The 19,056-nt window shown below is 45.1% G+C and overlaps 2 protein-coding genes across 3 annotated transcripts in view; one reads left to right on the top strand and one right to left on the bottom strand.

Moving 5' to 3' along the window:
* Positions 1-4,096, bottom strand: part of LOC101828970 (tetratricopeptide repeat protein 41-like) — a 68,762-nt gene extending 64,666 nt beyond the window's left edge. Inside the window, exon 1 of one of the 2 annotated variants that reach the window (XM_040755142.1) lies at positions 3,957-4,096. The gene's annotated coding sequence lies outside the window, so the exon portion shown is untranslated. Of the gene's footprint in view, positions 1-3,932 lie in introns of both variants that reach the window. The other variant, XM_040755143.1, reaches the window with a different exon arrangement.
* Positions 4,097-4,459: 363 nt separating this feature from the next.
* Positions 4,460-18,315, top strand: Hsp90b1 (heat shock protein 90 beta family member 1). The gene is made up of 18 exons (XM_005067963.4): positions 4,460-4,626; positions 5,549-5,651; positions 6,258-6,399; positions 6,826-6,942; positions 7,777-8,108; positions 10,689-10,800; positions 10,959-11,078; positions 12,425-12,541; positions 13,666-13,803; positions 13,889-13,966; positions 14,081-14,146; positions 14,836-15,105; positions 15,261-15,506; positions 15,811-15,947; positions 16,886-16,964; positions 17,050-17,205; positions 17,501-17,617; positions 18,016-18,315. Exons 1-18 carry the CDS (start codon positions 4,578-4,580, stop codon positions 18,043-18,045), a joined length of 2,409 nt encoding a protein of 802 aa, XP_005068020.1. The 5' UTR covers positions 4,460-4,577; the 3' UTR covers positions 18,046-18,315.
* Positions 18,316-19,056: the final 741 nt, after the last annotated feature.

The following is a 19,056-nucleotide window of genomic DNA, read 5'->3' on the forward strand; positions in this document are numbered from 1 at the left end:
CCTGGTCTACAGAGCGAGTTCCAGGACAGCCAAGACTATACAGAGAAAAATACAGAGTCTTGAAAAAGAAGGCAAGCCGGGCGGTGGTGGCGCATGCCTTTAATCCCAGCACTCGGGAGGCAGAGGCAGGTGGATCTCTGTGAGTTCGAGACCGGGCTGGACCGATAGCCTCCGAAACAATACAGAGAAACCCTGTCTCGTAAAAAAACCAAAAAAAAAAAAAAAAAAAAAAAAAGAAAAAGAAGGCAAAAATAAATAATGAAATAAATAAATAAAAGAGAGCAACTTCTGGGCACGGGTGGCACACACCTACAGTCCCAGTACTCAGGAAATAGAGGCAGGAGCATAACAGCCAGTGAGACCCTGATTGGAAAAACAAAAACAGAAAACAAAACACATCACAGTCCGTATGCCTCAATTTCAGATCAACAGATGCCATGTGAAGCAATAAATGGGTGGCCTTTTAAGCTGCAACTTATTACACAGCAGTACATAACTCAGAGGTACAAACCAGTGCAAGTTCATTTATTTTCATTTCTTTAATACTGAATATAGTTTCTTTCATATTGGAATTATATCTTTGTTTATTCCCACATATGTATTTTTGCTAATATAAATAATTTTTGTTTCAATTTTTATGTTTTTGCAAAATGAGAGCAAGACTTAATTTTATAGATTCATCTTTTTTTAAAGATTTATTTATCTATTTATTATGTATACAGTGTTCTGTCTGCATGTATGCCTGCAGGCCAGAAGAGGGCACCAGATCTCATTACAGATGGTTGTGAGCCACCATATGGCTGCTGGGAATTGAACTCAGGACCCCTGGAAGAGCAGTCAGTGCTCTTAACCTCTGAGCCATCTCTCCAGCCCTTATAGATTCATCTTAAAATCGATAATTTACCAGATTCTCATATTCATTTGAGACATTAAAAAATAAGATTCCAGTATCTGGGATATATTAACAATAATTACAAAGTAAAGAACTTCAATTTTTCTTTTCACTTTTTGTTTTTTGAGACAGGATTTCTCTGGGTAGCCCTGGTTGTCCTGGGACTGGCTTTGTAGATCAGGCTGGACTTGAACTCAGAAATCCACCTGCCTCTGCCTCCTGAGTGCTGGGATTAAAGGTGTGTGCCGCCGCCACCAGGTCAGTTTGATGAGGTTTTTGACACACATCCAATATCAAGAGTGTCCCCATCCAAGTTCCACGGCTCTTTTGCCGCATCCTTCTGTGTCTTTACCCAGGTGAAATTCTTGTGCTTACAGCATGTGCACTCCTGTAATTCTAGCTCTCCGGAGACCTGAGCTAGAGGCTAACTAGGGCTGCATAGTGAGTTTCAGACCAGCCTGGACTAGCTAGCAGATGGATGGATAGATAGATAGATAGATAGATAGATAGATAGATAGATAATATACACTTACTTGTGGTGCACCTCCGCTGTTAATAGCTGCTTATGCTCTAAAGGGACAACCATAACTTCATTGTTTACTAGTGAATTTCCAGCCCCTAGTGTAATACCTAGCACAGATCAGTTCCTATATTTGCTGCATTAAGAGGGGAGAAATAGAATGAGGTAGGAAGAAGAAAGGAACAAATCAATCAACCCATCAGTTCACCTTGGTATCCATGCCATCCCTCAATTCTTCAATGTTCTCAAATGCCAAGTGCTTTCTGGCCTTGGTCTCCCGGCAGTAGTGTGTGTGTGTGTGTGTGTGTGTGTGTGTGTGTGTGTGTGTGTCTGATTAATACCCCTAACTGCATCCCCCTTGCCTATCTGGATTTTTCTTCCATGTTCAACTGCAACACAGTGTATCAATGACCTTAGAGCTGCCCAATAACTATGACAAAAACCACTACAAAGGTAGCCATTGGCAGTAATAGTCATACACATACAGAGTTAAAGAGAAAAGCTAGCCAGGAGCATGGCACACTCCTTTAATCCCAACACGAGGGAAGCAGAGGCAAGTGGAGGCCAGACTGGTCTATACAGTGAGTTCCAGGACAGCCAGGGCTACATAGAAAGACCATGTCTTAAAGAAGAAAACAAAAGAGGGCCTGGAGAGATGGCTCAGTGGCTAAGAACACTTGCTCTTGCAGAAGACCAGGGTTCAGTTCCCCACACTCACAGGGTGGCTGGCTCACTAGGAAGCAAGAGAATCAGATTCAAAGGTAGGGAGCTTAAAAACCCAATCGAGTATAGTGCTCGGGGAAAGACAGAGCAAGTGGACAATAGAGAGAGGTCACAGGTCAAAAGTCAGAAGAAGAGAACATGAGGAACACACTAGGAATCCAAGAAACCGTGTGTGTGTGTGTGTGTGTGTGTGTGTGTGTGTGTGTGTGTGTGTGTGTGGTGTGGTGTGTGTGTTCCTTTATCCTCTCACTGAACATGGAGTTTGTCATTTTGACTAAGGGAGAGCTCTGTCTGTCTCTACCTCAATCACCCCACCCCCAGCACGGGAGCCACAGACCAGCATCTGACCATTTCGCAAGTACTGAGAATCCTAACTCAGGTCATAGTGCAGGTGGAGCAATCATTTTAGCCACTGAGCCTCTCCTCGGATACCCATTTATTTTACGGGGAGATCAGTCAGCAAGCTCAAAAGAGAGAAATTGAGTCAGATGAGGGCCGACCATCTCTGTGTGCTTTTTTTTCCTTCTTTTTCTCTCTGGGGACCATCATCTGCAGAAACTTCTACCCACAAACAGCAGCTTTATTTTGGAGGGCAAATGTCATTCTCAGTTCCTCCCAGGTGCAGCCCAAATGTAGCCCCCGCTGGCCGGTTCAAATGCACTCGCAGTTTCAGAACAGTTGCTTACTTACTCGATTAAAAAAAAAAGTGGTGCTGGGCTGTCAGACACAGAAACAGACATCTTTTTGTAAAAACAGAAAGAAATAAAATCCTGGTGTGCGCTATACAAACACAAGCAGAGAGGCATAAACCTGCGTCTTACGCTTCTCTGTGCTTTGTTAAATGTAGGTAAATCAGACAGATGTAAATCAGGCATCGCCACATTATGTAAACACCAAACCACAGATTCAAGATCTGCAAGTCTAAATTCCGGAAGCTGTCAAAGGGACTTTGAAACTGTCACTGAAAAGCTTGCCTTCAGGAATTTGGACGATCCGAAAACAACTCCAGTTTTCTTGGAGGAAGCGGTGATGGAGCGGGTGTGTTAGAGATCGGTGCTCGAGCTAGTGGAAAATGTGTTAAAATAAGACTAAAAGCTTAGAAAACATTTAGGAATGCGCAAGCGGGAGTTAGGGACTTCCCTCACCAGAAAGAGCCCTTTGCTGTCTTTCGGAAGGCGGAAAGGTGTTTCTATGAAGATACAAAGCCACGGTCCAGGCTGTTTGCGAGTCTGCGGCTTTTGCTCTCAAGCATCTACAAACGCCCTTCCCTGCTCCGTGCTAGCCTGGACTTCTCGCCGCGCTGTCCAGCTGATGCCGGATTGCCAAGGCGTTCCTTGTAATTTACTGGGCTGTCAAAGGAACGAGTCCTTGGAGTTTCCCTCGGGGTTGGGGACCCAAGCACTCTCTACTGCAAACCATCTCCAAGAGGTCAGGAGACGCGGGCAGCTGACGGCTCTACGAGCCCGGGGTGAAGCACCAGAAGGCCGGCCTGGACACGCGCGTGCCACCACCGGCCAGAGGCGGGGCCCAGGATTCAGGGCTGGCTATCTGACACCGGGCGGCTTTCCAGGTCCGCCTCTGAAAACTGTGTGAGCTAGAGTCCTGCAACAAGCACAGACCTAATCTGCGACAGAATGAGGTGGAAATCCTAAATCACTCGGGACACACAAGACGAGAATGCACAAAGGCCAAACTACGCCTACTAGCTCAAAGGCCAAAGACTACGATTCCCAGCATTCATAAGACTACTGCGTTGCATGCCGGGAACTGTAGTTTCTCACCACCATCCAAACGCACCGGGGAGAGTGTTCAACCCCTTACATATTTCTCTTTTCCGAAAAGCAACGTCGAACAGAAATGTGACGGCGAGCGTAGCTGAAATGGCTCCCAACGTGACCCCCGTCGTAGACGGGAAAAGGATTAAAAAACGCGTTGTTTTGGATACCGTTTCCCCTAGTCACGGAATAAACGTTCTGTAGGAACCGGAAGTGGTTCCCCGGGACCTCTAGGAACAGACGGGCGTGCCGTGCGCTTACGTTCATTGGACGGTTTTCCTCGGAGGCCAAGGCTTCCCAGGCCGAGGGGTGGCCCTGCGTGTGAGGGCCCGCGGAGCCACGTGATTGGAGGAAAGCCGCCGGCCGAGCCCAATCGGAAGGAGCCACGCTTCGGGCATCGGGCACCGCACCTGGAGAGTTGCGATTGGCGGGCTGCGGTCCCCCCCGTGCGTCCCCATTGGGTGCGGAGAGTGCGTGGTGAGGTGCGATTGGTGTGTTCGTGTTTCCCGTCCCCCGCCCGCAAGCCGTGGGGAGAAAAGCAGCCCGACCTGCGCGCGGCTTAGTGGGCGGACCGCGCGGCCGGAGGTGTGAGGACCGGAGACTCGGGGTGGGGGGCGGAGGCGGCTCCTGCGACCGAAAAGGACTTGCGACCCGCCGTCCGCGCACCATGAGGGTCCTGTGGGTGCTGGGCCTCTGCTGCGTCCTGCTGACCTTCGGTGAGTGATCGGGCAGCAGCGGACCCCCCCCCCCCCGCCTTCTGCGCGACCGCTTCTCGAACGTTCTGGGGGCGTTGAGCCTGGGAGGGGGGGCGCCGGGAGCTGCAGAGGGTACAGGGACCGTCTCCTGTCCTCGAAGTAGACTGGGCTCGTGATGCTTGCCCTGAGGCCCCTAGGAAGAGGCGACTTGGACCCGGGGCGTTTAAATGCCTAGCGGATGGAGCCGGAGCGCTTCCCGAAGTGTCGCCGGCGGGGCGCGGCCTCTCGGACTCTACCCCCGGGGGAGCCATGCGCGGGCCCCTCCTTGAAGGACTTGTGTCATCAGGTCCGACCTTTGACCACCCTATCCTGAGGACCCCGGCCCCTGCCCCGCGATTCTTGGGAAGCGCGTTTCTGCTTGCAGGCGCCGGGCCTTAGGCCAGCATCGTGGCGGTGGCCCAGTGTCTGATTCCGCTGTGCTACGAGCGCAGTCCTTGACGTGGCTTCGCCTTCGGTCCCGATTTCAGTTCCCCTCTCCAGAAGTTGCACAGACCCTGTCTGCATTCTGACCCGTGTGACAACTAAAGGAGACCCACGTTTTAGCTTAGCCAGTGTAGAGGCCTCCACACGGAGTGCAACACGTGTGTGGGTGGCGATGGGGCCTGTGTCACTCACGCCTTGTTTTGAGGGAAGCTGCGACACTAGTGCTGGCTGCCTGGTCTTCCACAGGCTACTGAGGGTCGTGAGCGTTTACGTTTAAACTTCAGCGCGCTAACTTGGCTTGACATTGGTTATTGAAATCGGTAATACATCATCCTTTCCACCCCCACATGTTGTGTTTACCGACTGAATTCTGTTAACTTTTCTCCTTGCCCTGTTTGGTCGCCTCTGTACGAAGGACAGGAAGCAGCAGTGTTTGAGAGCTTTAACCTTTTTTCCTCAGGGTTTGTTAGAGCTGACGACGAGGTGGATGTGGATGGCACAGTAGAAGAGGACCTGGGTAAAAGCCGAGAGGGCTCAAGGACCGATGACGAAGTCGTGCAGAGGTCGGTGCACTCGGAACCATGCCGATAAGCCCTGCAAGGCTGGGGCACAGTGGCTGCCCTTCCTCCCTCTCCAGACTGAGGCGGCCAGTGCTCATTAAGTTAGTCGCTAATGATACAAAGTAATCATGAATTTCTAGGAGTGCCCAGTTATCTGCCGCTAGGAATGACTGCTGATCCAAGGAGGAAGGCTGGATGGGTGCTGAGGATAAGCCTAGCATCCCAGCTTCTAAAAGCAGAAAGCTGGTAGTGACACTTCAGGACATATAGCTCTCGTTGGGAGCTCTCTAAGAAATAGAACCTATGCCAGTAACTTCAAAATATGGGCTCTGCGATGGGTGAGCAGGATTTAAATTTTGGCCTCCTGGGGACTAGTGACAGTATAAAGTATTCACTGAGAACATGATGTGGAGGGTAGCTGGCCTTATTTTTCTGGGAATTTTAAGAACTCTTGCCAACTGAGTGTTAAACAGCCCATGACCGTGATATTATAAAGGCTTCATTTTTACCCTCTAATAAGACCGCTTCAGAGGCTGCTAGTACTGTGTCCTGACTAGACCTTTAAAAATGAAAACTAAGTTATTTGCTTATCTAATCTGATTCCCTTAGAGAGGAAGAAGCTATTCAGCTGGATGGGTTAAATGCATCACAGATAAGAGAGCTCAGAGAAAAGTCTGAGAAGTTTGCCTTCCAAGCAGAAGTTAACAGGATGATGAAACTTATCATCAACTCTCTGTACAAAAATAAAGAGGTGAGTGTCACGTGAGGACAGCTGTGTGTGTATCCCCGTGGTTGCACGTGTGTCCTGTCAGTGGAGTGCGAGGGTGGAAATACGCAGTAGGAATGGATGAGGATGGAAATGCGCAATAGGAATGGATGAGGCTTGCTCCTGGTTATACTGGAACAGGAGGGGGTAGACATCTTCCCAGTCTTGCCTCTTAGTTCAGAGTGAGGTTATGGCCTGCTAGCTAGGGGCAGCCACACAGGCTGAGTTCTCAGGTATAATGAAGACGGAAGGGCACGTCTGGCCTTTTAGGAAGACAGTAAAAGCTGTCTTTGTACCATAAAGAACTTGTCTTTTCATGTTTCTGAGGAGAAATGAGGAATTTGGCATAAAAACCAGCATCTCATTCTGCCTGGAGATTAATCCTGGTGCTTCAATCTGGCTTCCTTCTAGATTTTCCTGAGAGAACTGATTTCAAATGCTTCTGATGCGTTAGACAAGATAAGGCTCATCTCACTGACTGATGAAAATGCACTTGCTGGAAATGAAGAGTTAACAGTCAAGATCAAGGTAAGCTTAAATGAACTGTTTGCTTTTTTAAAGGTACTCAGAAGCCAGGCACTCCATCAGTTGGATCTGGTAGGGTATTCTGCTGTGAAAAGTAACTTGCTAGTCACAGTGGGTTTGACTGGAAGCCTTCAGGCTGCTTGTGGGACAAATCTCACGGCTTATTTTTACTAGGTTTGTTAGAATGCAGTCATACTAGTTATATTATAAATGCTTTTGTCTGCAATGGCAGTAACCACTGTGACCTGGCCCTTTAGGAGAACGTAGCCAAGTCCTGGGCTTAAATCATTCTACGGGCTGACTGAGCAGCCATCTGGAGTATCTCTGGTTGCCATGGTGCAAAGGGTCGCACACCAATTAAAGGCTCAGCCTGAAAGTCACATTCACAACTCCCACTTGTAACTTCACCAGGCAGAAGTAATCACATGGCCAGGGGATGGGTGCATGCACAGTCCTACCAGGCTCCTGGAGACAGCCAGGACTGTGTAATGAAGAACATTAATGATCACGGATCCCTAAATCAGGCATCATTCAAATACAGTCCTTTTGTTTTCTGTGAAATCTTTTTTCTGGAAATGTTTTATTTGCATTAGTATCTGGTCTTTGACATTTAAACCAATCTCTGCCTGTTTTTCTTAAATGCACTGCACTTAAAAATATGAAGAAACATGCTTTTAAGGTGTGCTTTTGAAAAATGCCATAAAGTAAACTATGGAGTAGTATATCTCTGTCTAAAGTTGAAGTGGTCAAAGCTGGTAACATCTCCGTGTAGAACCTGGCTTTGGCATAATGTGAACATCAAGGAGACCTAACTGTCTGTTCTTGTCTTGCCTTTAGTGTGATAAAGAGAAAAACCTGCTGCATGTCACAGACACTGGTGTAGGAATGACCAGAGAGGAGTTGGTTAAAAACCTTGGTACCATAGCCAAATCTGGAACGAGCGAGTTTTTAAACAAAATGACAGAGGCACAAGAAGATGGTCAATCAACTTCTGAACTGATCGGCCAGTTTGGTGTCGGTTTTTATTCTGCCTTCCTTGTAGCAGATAAGGTCATTGTCACATCAAAACACAACAATGATACCCAGCACATCTGGGAATCGGACTCCAACGAATTCTCTGTAATTGCCGACCCAAGAGGAAACACACTAGGACGGGGAACAACAATCACGTGAGTATTGCTGATTCTGATGCAAGTTAATAGAAGAGAATCCTGATTGTTAGGTTCTGGCTTTCTTAGCACATGGTTTATTGTGGGCCCTGACTTCCTTGCCCATAAGATGAGGAATTGCTATCACATTGGAAGGAAGACTTGAGATGTGCAGGGGTCTAGGTACAAAAAGTTACGATTACAGTTGTCAGAGGGAGCACAGAGGGAGAAGCTGATGGGAGACCCCACAAAAGAGGTGGCTGTGAGTTTTCCAGATTGGAAGAGAAGAAAGGCAGGAAGGGGTGGTGTGTTCACAGGTATAAGGGACTGGCAAGATTATCTGGGTAATAACTGATAGCTGTTATTTGACTGGCCAGAGACATTGGGACAGTTTTTGATTCTTTTTTCAAGTTCTACATTACCAGTCACCCATACTCATTTGAATGTCAAATTTGGGTTGGGGTTATGGTACAAAATAGGACAGATGTAGTCTATGCTTTTACATGGGGCTCAAGCTCATTAGAGTATGAGAAATAATTTAGGAGTGACAAGAAAGGATGCTAAGGGCTGCCCACATTTTCAGGAAGACAGCAAACAGGCTGTGTTTGAAGGCTCTAGAACAGGATGGCCTAGCTGTAGAATTGAAAGAGTCCAGGATGGCTAAAGGGAAAAAAGTAGAAAAGACATCAGCAATTTGGTTTTGTAGTGTCTCTGTTCTCATCCGTAACCCAGCTGCTCTAACCCTTGGAAGAGATCTATAAATGGTGAGGTCAGAGAACTTGGGTCTGGTTGATGTTGCTGGTCGTTACTTTTTTCTTTCCGCTGCATCCCTCTGCTCACTTAGCTGATTTGTAAGTTCTTAGCTTTAAAGCTTTAAAGTCAACTTGCCTGCACACATCATACTTCCCTCAACTCATAAAAGTTCAGCGTGCAAGAGTGTGTGGGGAGGAGAAAGACAGGTAATAAATTCTCAATAGTGCAGCATCTTAAAAGTATAGAATCAGCCGGGCGTTGGTGGCGCACGTCTTTAATCCCAGCACTCGGGAGGCAGAGGCAGGCGGATCTCTGTGAGTTCGAGGCCAGGCTGGACCGACAGCCTCCAAAACAGAGAAACCCTGTCTCGTAAAACCAAAAAAAAAAAAAAATGTATAGAATCACTGTGTCTGCCTGGGGTTGACTTCAGGAACCCCTGCAGGCACCCAGATCCAATGGATGAAGAGTTAACTTGTCTAACATGGCATTATATTTGCATAGAACCTGTATGCCCTCCCATATTGTTCTAAGTCACCCTTGGTTGCTCGCAGTGTGAGTGCTGTACTGCCTGAGTGGTTATACTGTATTGTCTAAGGAGCAGTGACAAGAAAAGCCATACATAAATGACCCTGCAGGCCTGACTGTAGACTGTTGGCAGCACTGAGGCGTTTTCACCTGCTGGTGCAGAGCCACAGTGTGGAAGGCTAACTGCTTCTGCTGGCCTTGCTTCACTCACTCTGGACGTGTGTCAGCACAGCTGCTGTTTGGAGTTTCTTGTTGTTGGTTTGTTTTGTTTTTTCTTCTGTCTTGAGGCTTGGAGGCAAGCACCTTTGTCTGTGCTGCCCTCTTGTCAGCCTTAAAATTGACTCAACACTTGTACAGTGGTCTACGCAGCAGCTTCCAGTTGTGTGTAACCACCAAGGCAGAGTATATGTGAGCATCTCAAAAGCTACACCATACCCTGTTTGTAGTGGGAGCCTCTAAATAGTGAGGCCTTTACTTCCCTCCTCCCCCAGACAGGTTTCCTCTGCGTGTCCCTGGATTAGACCAGGCTGGCCTCAAATTCACAAAGATCTTCCTGCCTCCGCCTCCCAGTGGGCTGGGATTAAAGGCGTACACCACACCCCAAGAGGCTTTTACTTTTTGCCAGGTGACTCTGCTGTGTTTGCAGTCAACTATGACTTGTTTTTGATGGGTGGGGGAGGATAAGAAAACTAAGCATTGCTAAACCAGCACTGCTCCAGGAGAACTTCATGATACACTGTGCAGTTTGGCACTTACCAGACTTACCAGTCACGTGTGTCTGCTGAGTACTGTGGAACTGAACTAACACACTCACACACTCCTCTCTCTCTTTCTCTTGCTCTCTGGCTCTCAGTTTTGGGGATAGGGGTGTGCTTATGCACATGTTTATGGATGAAAGCCCAAGAACAACTTTAGGAATTTTTCCACTTTTTCTGTTTTTGAGACAGTTGCAGTGTGGCTTGATTAGGTTAATCTGGCTGGCCCTGCACTAGGATGATTGATTTCTAGAATGGCAGTATAAAACTATGAAAGTAAAGATAATTGTCTCAAGAATGTCTCACTGCTTTCTCACCTTGAGAAATGAAAACTCCCAGTGTAATCAGAGCTTTGTTTTCTAATGGAAACATTGAGTCCACCTGGGGGAATATAAGGTGTTATCCCCTCCCATTACCATATGTTATATTTAGCTCGCAGCCTTCTGATGGGGGGGTGAGGTTCTTACTGTGTCAAGGGTTACACAGAACTGCTTGCTGTTATTACCAAAGTAATAACAGTTATAACCAGTCTGGGCAAGCTGTGCCTAAATGGCTCGTTCTCTTTCAGTCTTGTCTTAAAAGAAGAAGCCTCTGATTACCTTGAATTGGACACAATTAAAAATCTCGTCAGAAAGTATTCTCAGTTCATCAACTTTCCCATCTACGTGTGGAGCAGCAAGGTGAGTCTGGCTCAAGGCCATATATAACCTTGGCAGACACGAGTGTTGAACAAGGTGGGGGGTGTGAATTGGATCTTTTACTGCAGCGTTTTCTGTTCTGTAGACAATCAGGGTTAAACCTGCAAGCTTAACCATAACTGTGCTTTGTGCATCAACAGTCGGAGACCGTGGAGGAGCCCCTGGAAGAAGACGAAGCAGCCAAAGAAGAGAAGGAAGAATCTGATGATGAAGCTGCAGTAGAGGAGGAGGAGGAGGAGAAGAAACCAAAAACTAAGAAAGTAAGTGAGCCTGGTCCTTAGATGTGTGTTGGAATCTGTGGGAGGAGAGTTTCCCACAAGCTGCATTCTTTTAAAACGTTGTTTTTATTCTGTGTGTGCGGGTGGTTTGCCTGCGTGTGTGTTATGACCACTGTGTGTGGTACCCATGGAAGCCAGAAGAGGGCATTGGATCACGTGGAATTGGTGTTAGACAGGGTTGTGAGCTAACGTGGTGGCTGGGAATCTAACCTCCAGTCAGTGCTTTTCACTGAGCCATCTCCAACCCTAGAAGCTTCATTCTGGGGTGTATGGGTGTGGGTGGGTGTGTTTTGGATGGTTTATTGGGCTTTTTGAAACTGGGCCTCATCAAGTAGTTTTGGCATCCTGCCTCCCCAGTGCTGGGTGACTATTAAAGGTATCATTACCATGCATTGCATGAGGCTTCGTTTTTAAGTAGCAAATCCTCTGCAAAAAAAAAAACCTTCTGATTCTTTGTATTATTTAAGTCTGCCTTCTGTAGTCTGAATATTTTAAAAGAGTTACTTATTCCATATATAGTAATAATGTCTGCATGTATCCCTGCAGGCCAGAAGAGGGCACCAGATGGTTGTGAACCATCATGTGGTTCCTGGGAATTGAACTCAGGACCAGCTAGTGTTTTAAAATATTGGAAGCTTTCTGTGTCCTCTTTAGTATGTGATCCATATCTAAACATCTCCTTAGCTGAGTTAGGTAGCAGAGGGTAGAAGTCTTTCTGACAATTGAGTTTATGATGTTGGCTACTTTCCTTTTTATGTTAAATACTGGCTGTAAATGCTAAGTGAAAGACTTTGCTTTTAGCCTGCAATCCTAGCACTTGAGAGACAAGAGGTTCTTGGTTGGAGGCCAATCTGGGCCACATAGCCAGAATTTACCTCTAAAAAAGTCAGACCCTCTACCAGGCAGTTGTAGTGCACACCTTTAATCCCAGCACTCGGGATGCAGAAGCAGGCAGATCTGAGTTTGAGGCCAGCCTCTTCTACTGAGCAAATCCCAGGACAGACTCCAAAGCTACATAGAGAAACCTTATCTCAAAACAAAACAAAAAAAAAAGGGAGGGATGGGGGGGGACAGACCGTTAGCTTTAAGAATGCTTTTAGGCCAGGCGTTGGTGGCGTACACCTTTAATCCTAGCACTCGGGAGGCAGAGGCAGGCAGATCTCTGTGAGTTCAAGGCCAGCCTGGTCTACAGAGAGAGTTCCAGGACAGTCTCCAAAACAATACAGAGAAACCCTGACTCGAAAAAAAAAAAATGCTTCTAGTAGGAACCATATTTGTAGGTTAACCATTGAGTACTAAAAGAAACTTACCAACTATCTTAACTTTAGGTTGAAAAAACTGTTTGGGATTGGGAACTCATGAATGATATCAAACCAATATGGCAGAGACCATCCAAGGAGGTAGAAGAAGATGAGTACAAAGCTTTCTACAAATCATTTTCAAAGGTAAATTCTGTATTAAGACTTCTCTGATTTTAGGTTATTAGTGTTATACAAAATTATCAGTATATCGTGTTCATATAAATATGGTATGTGACTATAAGATTGTCCCTCTCTTTCCCAATAAGATAATACAAAAAAATTTATGACAACCATGTATCTATTCTATTGCAAGAGAATGGAGGGCAACAGTTATATATCAAATTAAAAATCACTTTCCTGACTTTGTAATCAAATCATATTCAAATTTGACATGAGCCTTGGAGATGGGTGTCTGATTAAGACTAGTCTTTGAGAGTAATTCATTCCAGGGCACATCTTTGTTAATGAAGCACTACAGAATCCAAGAGCTGATCCAAACATTTTAATCATATACATATATTATATATATTTATATGTATGTGAGATGAGTCATCTGCAGGTCTCACTAGATGACTGAGAGATGTGTTATAGACACAATAAGAGCCACTTATATGGGTAGGCATTTGGTTTCCAACATAAAACAGGATATAAGTTAGTGAATGGTTTTTAATGTGATCTTGAAAGAGTTTGCTTATGACATCAAACATTGTCAGTCATGTAGTTAAGATACTAGTGAATGTGTTTCTCTGGGATATTTTTTTTTTTTTACTGGCCCATTATTTTAACTCCTAACATTATTTTGACTCCTAAGAATATAAAACTAGAATTAAGATTGCTTCTAGTCACTCGGGAGGCAGAGGCAGGCAGATCTCTGTGAGTTCGAGGCCGGGCTGGACTGATAGCCTCCAAAACAATACAGAGAAACCGTGTCTCATAAAAACCAAAAAAAAAAAAAAAAAAAAGATTGCTTCTAGTCACTGTTTCCCTAAACAAGATTTTGTACAGATAGAATGTGTTGAAGAACTTGGCGTGTCATGAGATGGTAACATGTGACACTGTCCTCACCCTCCCTGGGATTAACAGTGCTGTTATTAGCAGTCCTCATCCAAAAAAACCTTGCCTAGTCAGAATTAAGTAATTTGTCTGTTTTGATTTTCTGTTTTGATCTGGTAAGGGTCCGTCTCTGTTAAAGATCGTAGTGTGATAGCTTACTAATATTCTCAGCAGTGCTTGTTCTGTGACGTGAATAACCAAGGTACTTTCCACAGGAAAGTGATGACCCCATGGCTTATATCCACTTCACTGCAGAAGGGGAAGTCACCTTCAAATCAATATTATTCGTGCCCACATCTGCTCCTCGTGGTCTGTTTGATGAGTATGGATCTAAGAAGAGCGATTATATTAAGGTCGGTGGACTTTTAAATATTGTAAACTAAGTTAAAAACTCCAAGTGTGACGTCCAGAGGGTGACTCTGTTTTGGTTCCCCTCAGCTCTATGTGCGCCGAGTATTCATCACCGACGACTTCCATGATATGATGCCCAAGTACCTTAATTTTGTCAAAGGTGTTGTAAGTATCTGGAGATGGGATGCGTGACCATTAGAGTGGGTGGGAATCCAGCACTATTGGATTTTTTGGTATGGAGTTGTTTCTGTTGCTTAGCGGCTGTTTTGCTATCTGCAGGTGGATTCAGATGATCTCCCCCTCAATGTTTCCCGTGAGACTCTTCAGCAACATAAACTGCTCAAGGTGAGGACTTGTAGTTGGGCTCCTTGCTCTTTGGTTGGAGTGAGAACGTTCTGGAGCGGAGCAACTAGATTTTGTGCTTAGGCTGATCTTTGACTATCCAAAAGAACTTCTGTCAGGCACAACAGTGTGCTCCCTATAATCTCAGCCGCTTGAAGGAAAAGGCAGGAGGGAATGCTAGTCATGCCAGGGTTTATTAGCAGTTTGAGGCCACACTACCGTCTCAAAAAGGGAACTTCTTTCTCTCTGGGATGATTGGGTCTCAGAGCACACATGCTGCCCCAACACTTAATACAGTTTCAACCAGTTGAAAGACAGGGAACATGCACGCCCACTGTCTGGTCCACAGTCAGGAGTCCAGTCACCCACATGCCGCGCCTTTCAGTAAGCCTTTTCCCACCAGTATCACAGCGATTAGAAGACTAGGTGGGATTTGGTTTGGTTTTGTTTTCAAGCATTTCAAAAAATATATCAGTCATTTTGTCAAAATATCAAAGCTGTAGAATACTAACATCAAAAACACTTGTCGATAATTGTAACTCAGTCTGAGGTAGGAGTGCCCTGTCATTTTCCTGTTCCTTGATCAGTGGCACTAGTGGGCCATTCTGCTGTCTCAGTTGGTGTTTTCCTAGTCTCTTCCATTTGCAAAGATTTAAGATGAACTCTCTTAAGCAGGTTTCCATTTTCCTTAGGTGATAAGGAAGAAGCTCGTCCGTAAAACTCTGGACATGATCAAGAAGATTGCAGATGAAAAGTACAATGATACTTTCTGGAAAGAGTTTGGCACCAACATCAAGCTCGGTGTGATTGAGGACCACTCAAATCGTACACGGCTTGCTAAACTGCTGAGGTTCCAGTCTTCTCACCACGCAACTGACATTACAAGTCTGGACCAGTATGTGGAAAGAATGAAGGAGAAGCAGGACAAAATCTACTTCATGGCTGGGTCAAGCAGGAAAGAGGTGAGAAGGAAGGCAGTTGCAAGTGGCTGGAGCGTTAGGCAGCACCAGGGGGCACTTACCTCAAGTCCCTGTCATGCGGGGTGTTGACGCTGTGGAGACACAACTGCCATCCATGCCAAGGCAGAAATTGAGAACGCACTTGTTTAATTTTATAGGCTGAGTCTTCTCCATTTGTTGAGAGGCTTCTGAAGAAGGGCTATGAAGTTATTTACCTCACAGAGCCTGTGGATGAGTACTGCATTCAGGCCCTTCCCGAGTTTGATGGGAAGAGGTTCCAGAATGTTGCCAAAGAAGGAGTGAAGTTTGATGAGAGTGAGAAGACCAAGGAAAACCGGGAAGCAACAGAGAAGGAGTTTGAGCCCTTGCTCAACTGGATGAAAGACAAGGCCCTTAAGGACAAGGTACTCTGTGGCGGGCAGGCTGGTTGAGTTATCCACAAGCTAAATAAAAAGTAAAGAGTACAATTTAATGCTGTTTAATACAGGTGGAGTGAGTTTGCAACTTACAGAAGTTTCCTGTTATAATACTGATTTTGTACTACATTTTTACAGGTTTAAGTGTAAATTTGTAGCTGAAAAAACAAGCAGATTAAATGAGTGTTACTCAGGGATTCCTGAATCTGAATGCCTCTGCCTATAATCTGGAGTGATGAATGCATTGCCTACCTGCTAATACTCACTTGTGTCTAATGTTTCTCATCCTAAGATTGAGAAGGCCGTGGTATCACAGCGTCTCACCGAGTCTCCTTGTGCTCTTGTGGCCAGCCAGTATGGATGGTCTGGCAACATGGAGAGGATTATGAAGGCCCAAGCATACCAAACGGGCAAGGACATCTCCACAAAGTAAGGAACTGGGGAAGTCCCTACCCACATGTCAGCCCCTGTCCTTTTGTGTGCAAATGGAAATGTTTTTGATCTGCATATGTATTGTCCTTTTTTTTACTTTAGGTTAAGAATAAGGTCCACAGGCTGGGCAGTGGTAGCACACATCTTTAATCCCAGCACTGGTCTACAGAGCCGAGTTCTGTCCAGGACAGTCACAGCTATACAGAACAACCTTGTTCTTGGGGTGGTGATGGAGTAATAATGTCCACGTTTACATCACAACTCACCAGTGTTTTTTTTGGTTTGGTTTTTTGAGACAGGGTTTCTCTGTAACAGCCTCTATTGTCCTAGAACTCACTTTGTAGACCAAACTGACCTCGAACTCACAGAGATCCACCATGCCTGGAACACTGCTATATCTTTTATCCAACATTGTAATACCATTTAAAACATAATTATCAGTGTCAGAAAAGTTATTGTGCACTCAGTGCTCACTGCATTTATGCTGTTAGCTCCTGTCCTTGTGACCACCAGAGTGACTAATCAAATTGTACCCTAAGCTCTGAGCAGATGTGTGGACTTACAGAAATAGTTGAAGTTACCAGGAAAATGCTAATGAGCAAACTTTTAATTGGAGTTAATTAAGAGTGAATTTTTAGGGACCCACACCGGTGAAGTAATGGAGATTATATACTTAAGCAGCACCCGTCACTGTATGGCTTGGTTAAGGTATTAGAGAATAAGACATTAAACCAGTTCATTAATCCAGCAGAACTTGTTACTTGGAGACTCACCATTAGTTTCTTCTATTTCATTTTTTATCTGCCCATGACCCCCTCCCCACCTCACCCCTGTAAAGGAAGCAATAGTTTTCTTTGTAATTAAAGTTAGAATACAGTAGGCATGTGGACCCTAAAATTGATGTCTTAACTAATGTTCATTTTGTCCCTGAACAGTTACTATGCCAGTCAGAAGAAAACATTTGAAATTAATCCCAGACATCCGCTGATCAGAGACATGCTTAGACGGGTTAAGGTGAGTGATGATGTAGCCATTCTGCTTAAACTGGACTGCTTTGTAACTTTTAATATTAATATTAACTGGCTGTGCCCTCTATCAGGAAGATGAAGATGACAAGACTGTCTTGGATCTTGCTGTGGTTTTATTTGAAACAGCAACGCTTCGGTCAGGTTATCTTCTGCCAGACACCAAGGCTTATGGAGACAGAATAGAGAGAATGCTTCGCCTCAGCTTAAACATTGACCCTGAAGCACAGGTCTGTACCCTCGGCTCTTCCACAGCTTTTAAGAACAATTGCCTTTTAGTTAAGTGTCACCGTTTTAGAATTGTGTTTAGTTTTTACTCTTAGAAATTATTTATTCCATGTCAACCCCTAGAGTGATGACATCACTCACCTATGAAGGAGAAATCCCTGTCTTCCTTCCTGATAGTTCCCCCATTATGAAGATTTACTAAAGTTCTTAATTAAAACACCCTTTAGGATCGTAAACATTTTAAGAAAAATGAAAACAGATGGAAGCATTTACCGGGTTCATGAATGTCGCCATTAGGTAGAAGAAGAACCAGAAGAAGAGCCTGAAGACACGACAGAAGACACAGAGCAAGACGAGGAGGAGGAGGTGGATGCGGGCACAGAGGAGGACGAGGAGGAGCAGGAAACAGCAAAGGTCTGAGCCAGAGCTGGGCTCCACTCAGCTCTTCCCACGTAGGGCAGTGTGAGGCCAGCAAATAGGTTTCCTAATGTTGGGGTTTTTTGTTGTTGTTGTTGGTTGGTTGGTTGGTTGGCTTTTTGTTTTTTTTTTTTTTTGTCCAAGGCAGGGTTTCTCTGTGGCTTTGGAGGCTGTACTGGAACTAGATCTTGTAGACCAGGCTGGTCTCGAACTCACAGTCTGCCTCTCGAGTGCTGGGGTTAAAGGCATTCGACACCACTGCCCAGCTTAACTTTTGATAATTAAATTTAGGCATTGATCTTGGTGGGTTCTGAATTATTTTGGCCAGTAACTACAAACAAAACAGGTAGGGTTAGTGGTAGTTTGTAAATGTCTTCTGATTTTTGTTTTCACAGGAATCTACAACAGAAAAAGATGAGTTGTAAATTATCCTCTCACCACGGATCCTGTGTGGAGAGCGAATGTGAAATTTTAAGTCGTTTCTTTTCAGAGAGACTTGTTTGGATGCTCCCCCAGCCTCCTTCTCCCCTGCACTGTAAAATGTTGGGATTGTGGGTCACAGGAAGAAGTGGGTTTTTTAGTTGAGTTTTTGTTTTGTTTTTTTTAACATTCCTCATGAATGTAAATTTGTACTATTTAACTGACTATTGGTGTAAAATCTTGTCATGTGTATAAAATAAAAAAGATCCCAAACAGCACTGCCTATTTTTATAACACAAAGCAGGGATTCTGTGATGCAGGTTTTTTCTTCAAAAGAATAACTAGTTTATTGTGTTTAGTGTTTTTCAAATCGCTTTTACTGGACAGATTGAAATGCATGCAAATGATTCTCCTTCCCGGGGCGGGTGTGGGCTAGACTTTGTGACACCCTTCCAGAGTACAGACGGGAAGTGGAAACTGAATATTACTCTTCACAAGCCATGAAAAACTTAACATTGAGAAGTCCTCACAGGTTAGAGGATGTTGACTGGAAACTAGGAAAGGAAGGCCATTAGACAGGTGCAGGGGATCAAGTGGGTACTAAAAAGTAAATTGTAGGGGCTGGAGAGATGGCTCAGAGGTTAAGAGCACTGGCTGCTCTTCCAGAAGCCCTGAGTTCAATTCCCAGCAACCACATGATGGTTCACAACCATCCATAAAGAGATCTGGTCCCCTCTTCTGACCTGCAGGGGTACATGTAGACACAATACTATATACATAATAAAAAATTTTTAAAAAAGTAAAATGTAGTAAGGTCCACAGTATAGTAACTTGCCTGGTTTTTGTTTTGAGATATGCTCTCTCAAGCTATGTAATTCTAGCTGGCCTAGAATTCTGCTTACCTCCTGAGTGCTAGGGTTAAAGGTATGCATACCATGGTAATTTTATGTTAGCTGAGCATTGTGGTGCACTTGACACAGAAGATCAAGACCAGCATGGCATAGCCAGTGTCAGTA

The sequence above is a fragment of the Mesocricetus auratus genome, unplaced genomic scaffold, assembly GCF_017639785.1.
Source record: "Mesocricetus auratus isolate SY011 unplaced genomic scaffold, BCM_Maur_2.0 Super-Scaffold_100011, whole genome shotgun sequence".
Lineage (NCBI taxonomy): Eukaryota > Metazoa > Chordata > Mammalia > Rodentia > Cricetidae > Mesocricetus > Mesocricetus auratus.

Coding starts and splice junctions, on each gene's coding strand:
- Hsp90b1 (XM_005067963.4), top strand. CDS start 4,578: ATGAGGGTCCTGTGGGTGCTGGGCCTCTGCTGCGTCCTGCTGACCTTC. Junction 12,542..13,665: donor TCTACAAATCATTTTCAAAG/GTAAATTCTGTA, acceptor TACTTTCCACAG/GAAAGTGATGACCCCATGGC. Junction 16,965..17,049: donor ACATGCTTAGACGGGTTAAG/GTGAGTGATGAT, acceptor GCCCTCTATCAG/GAAGATGAAGATGACAAGAC.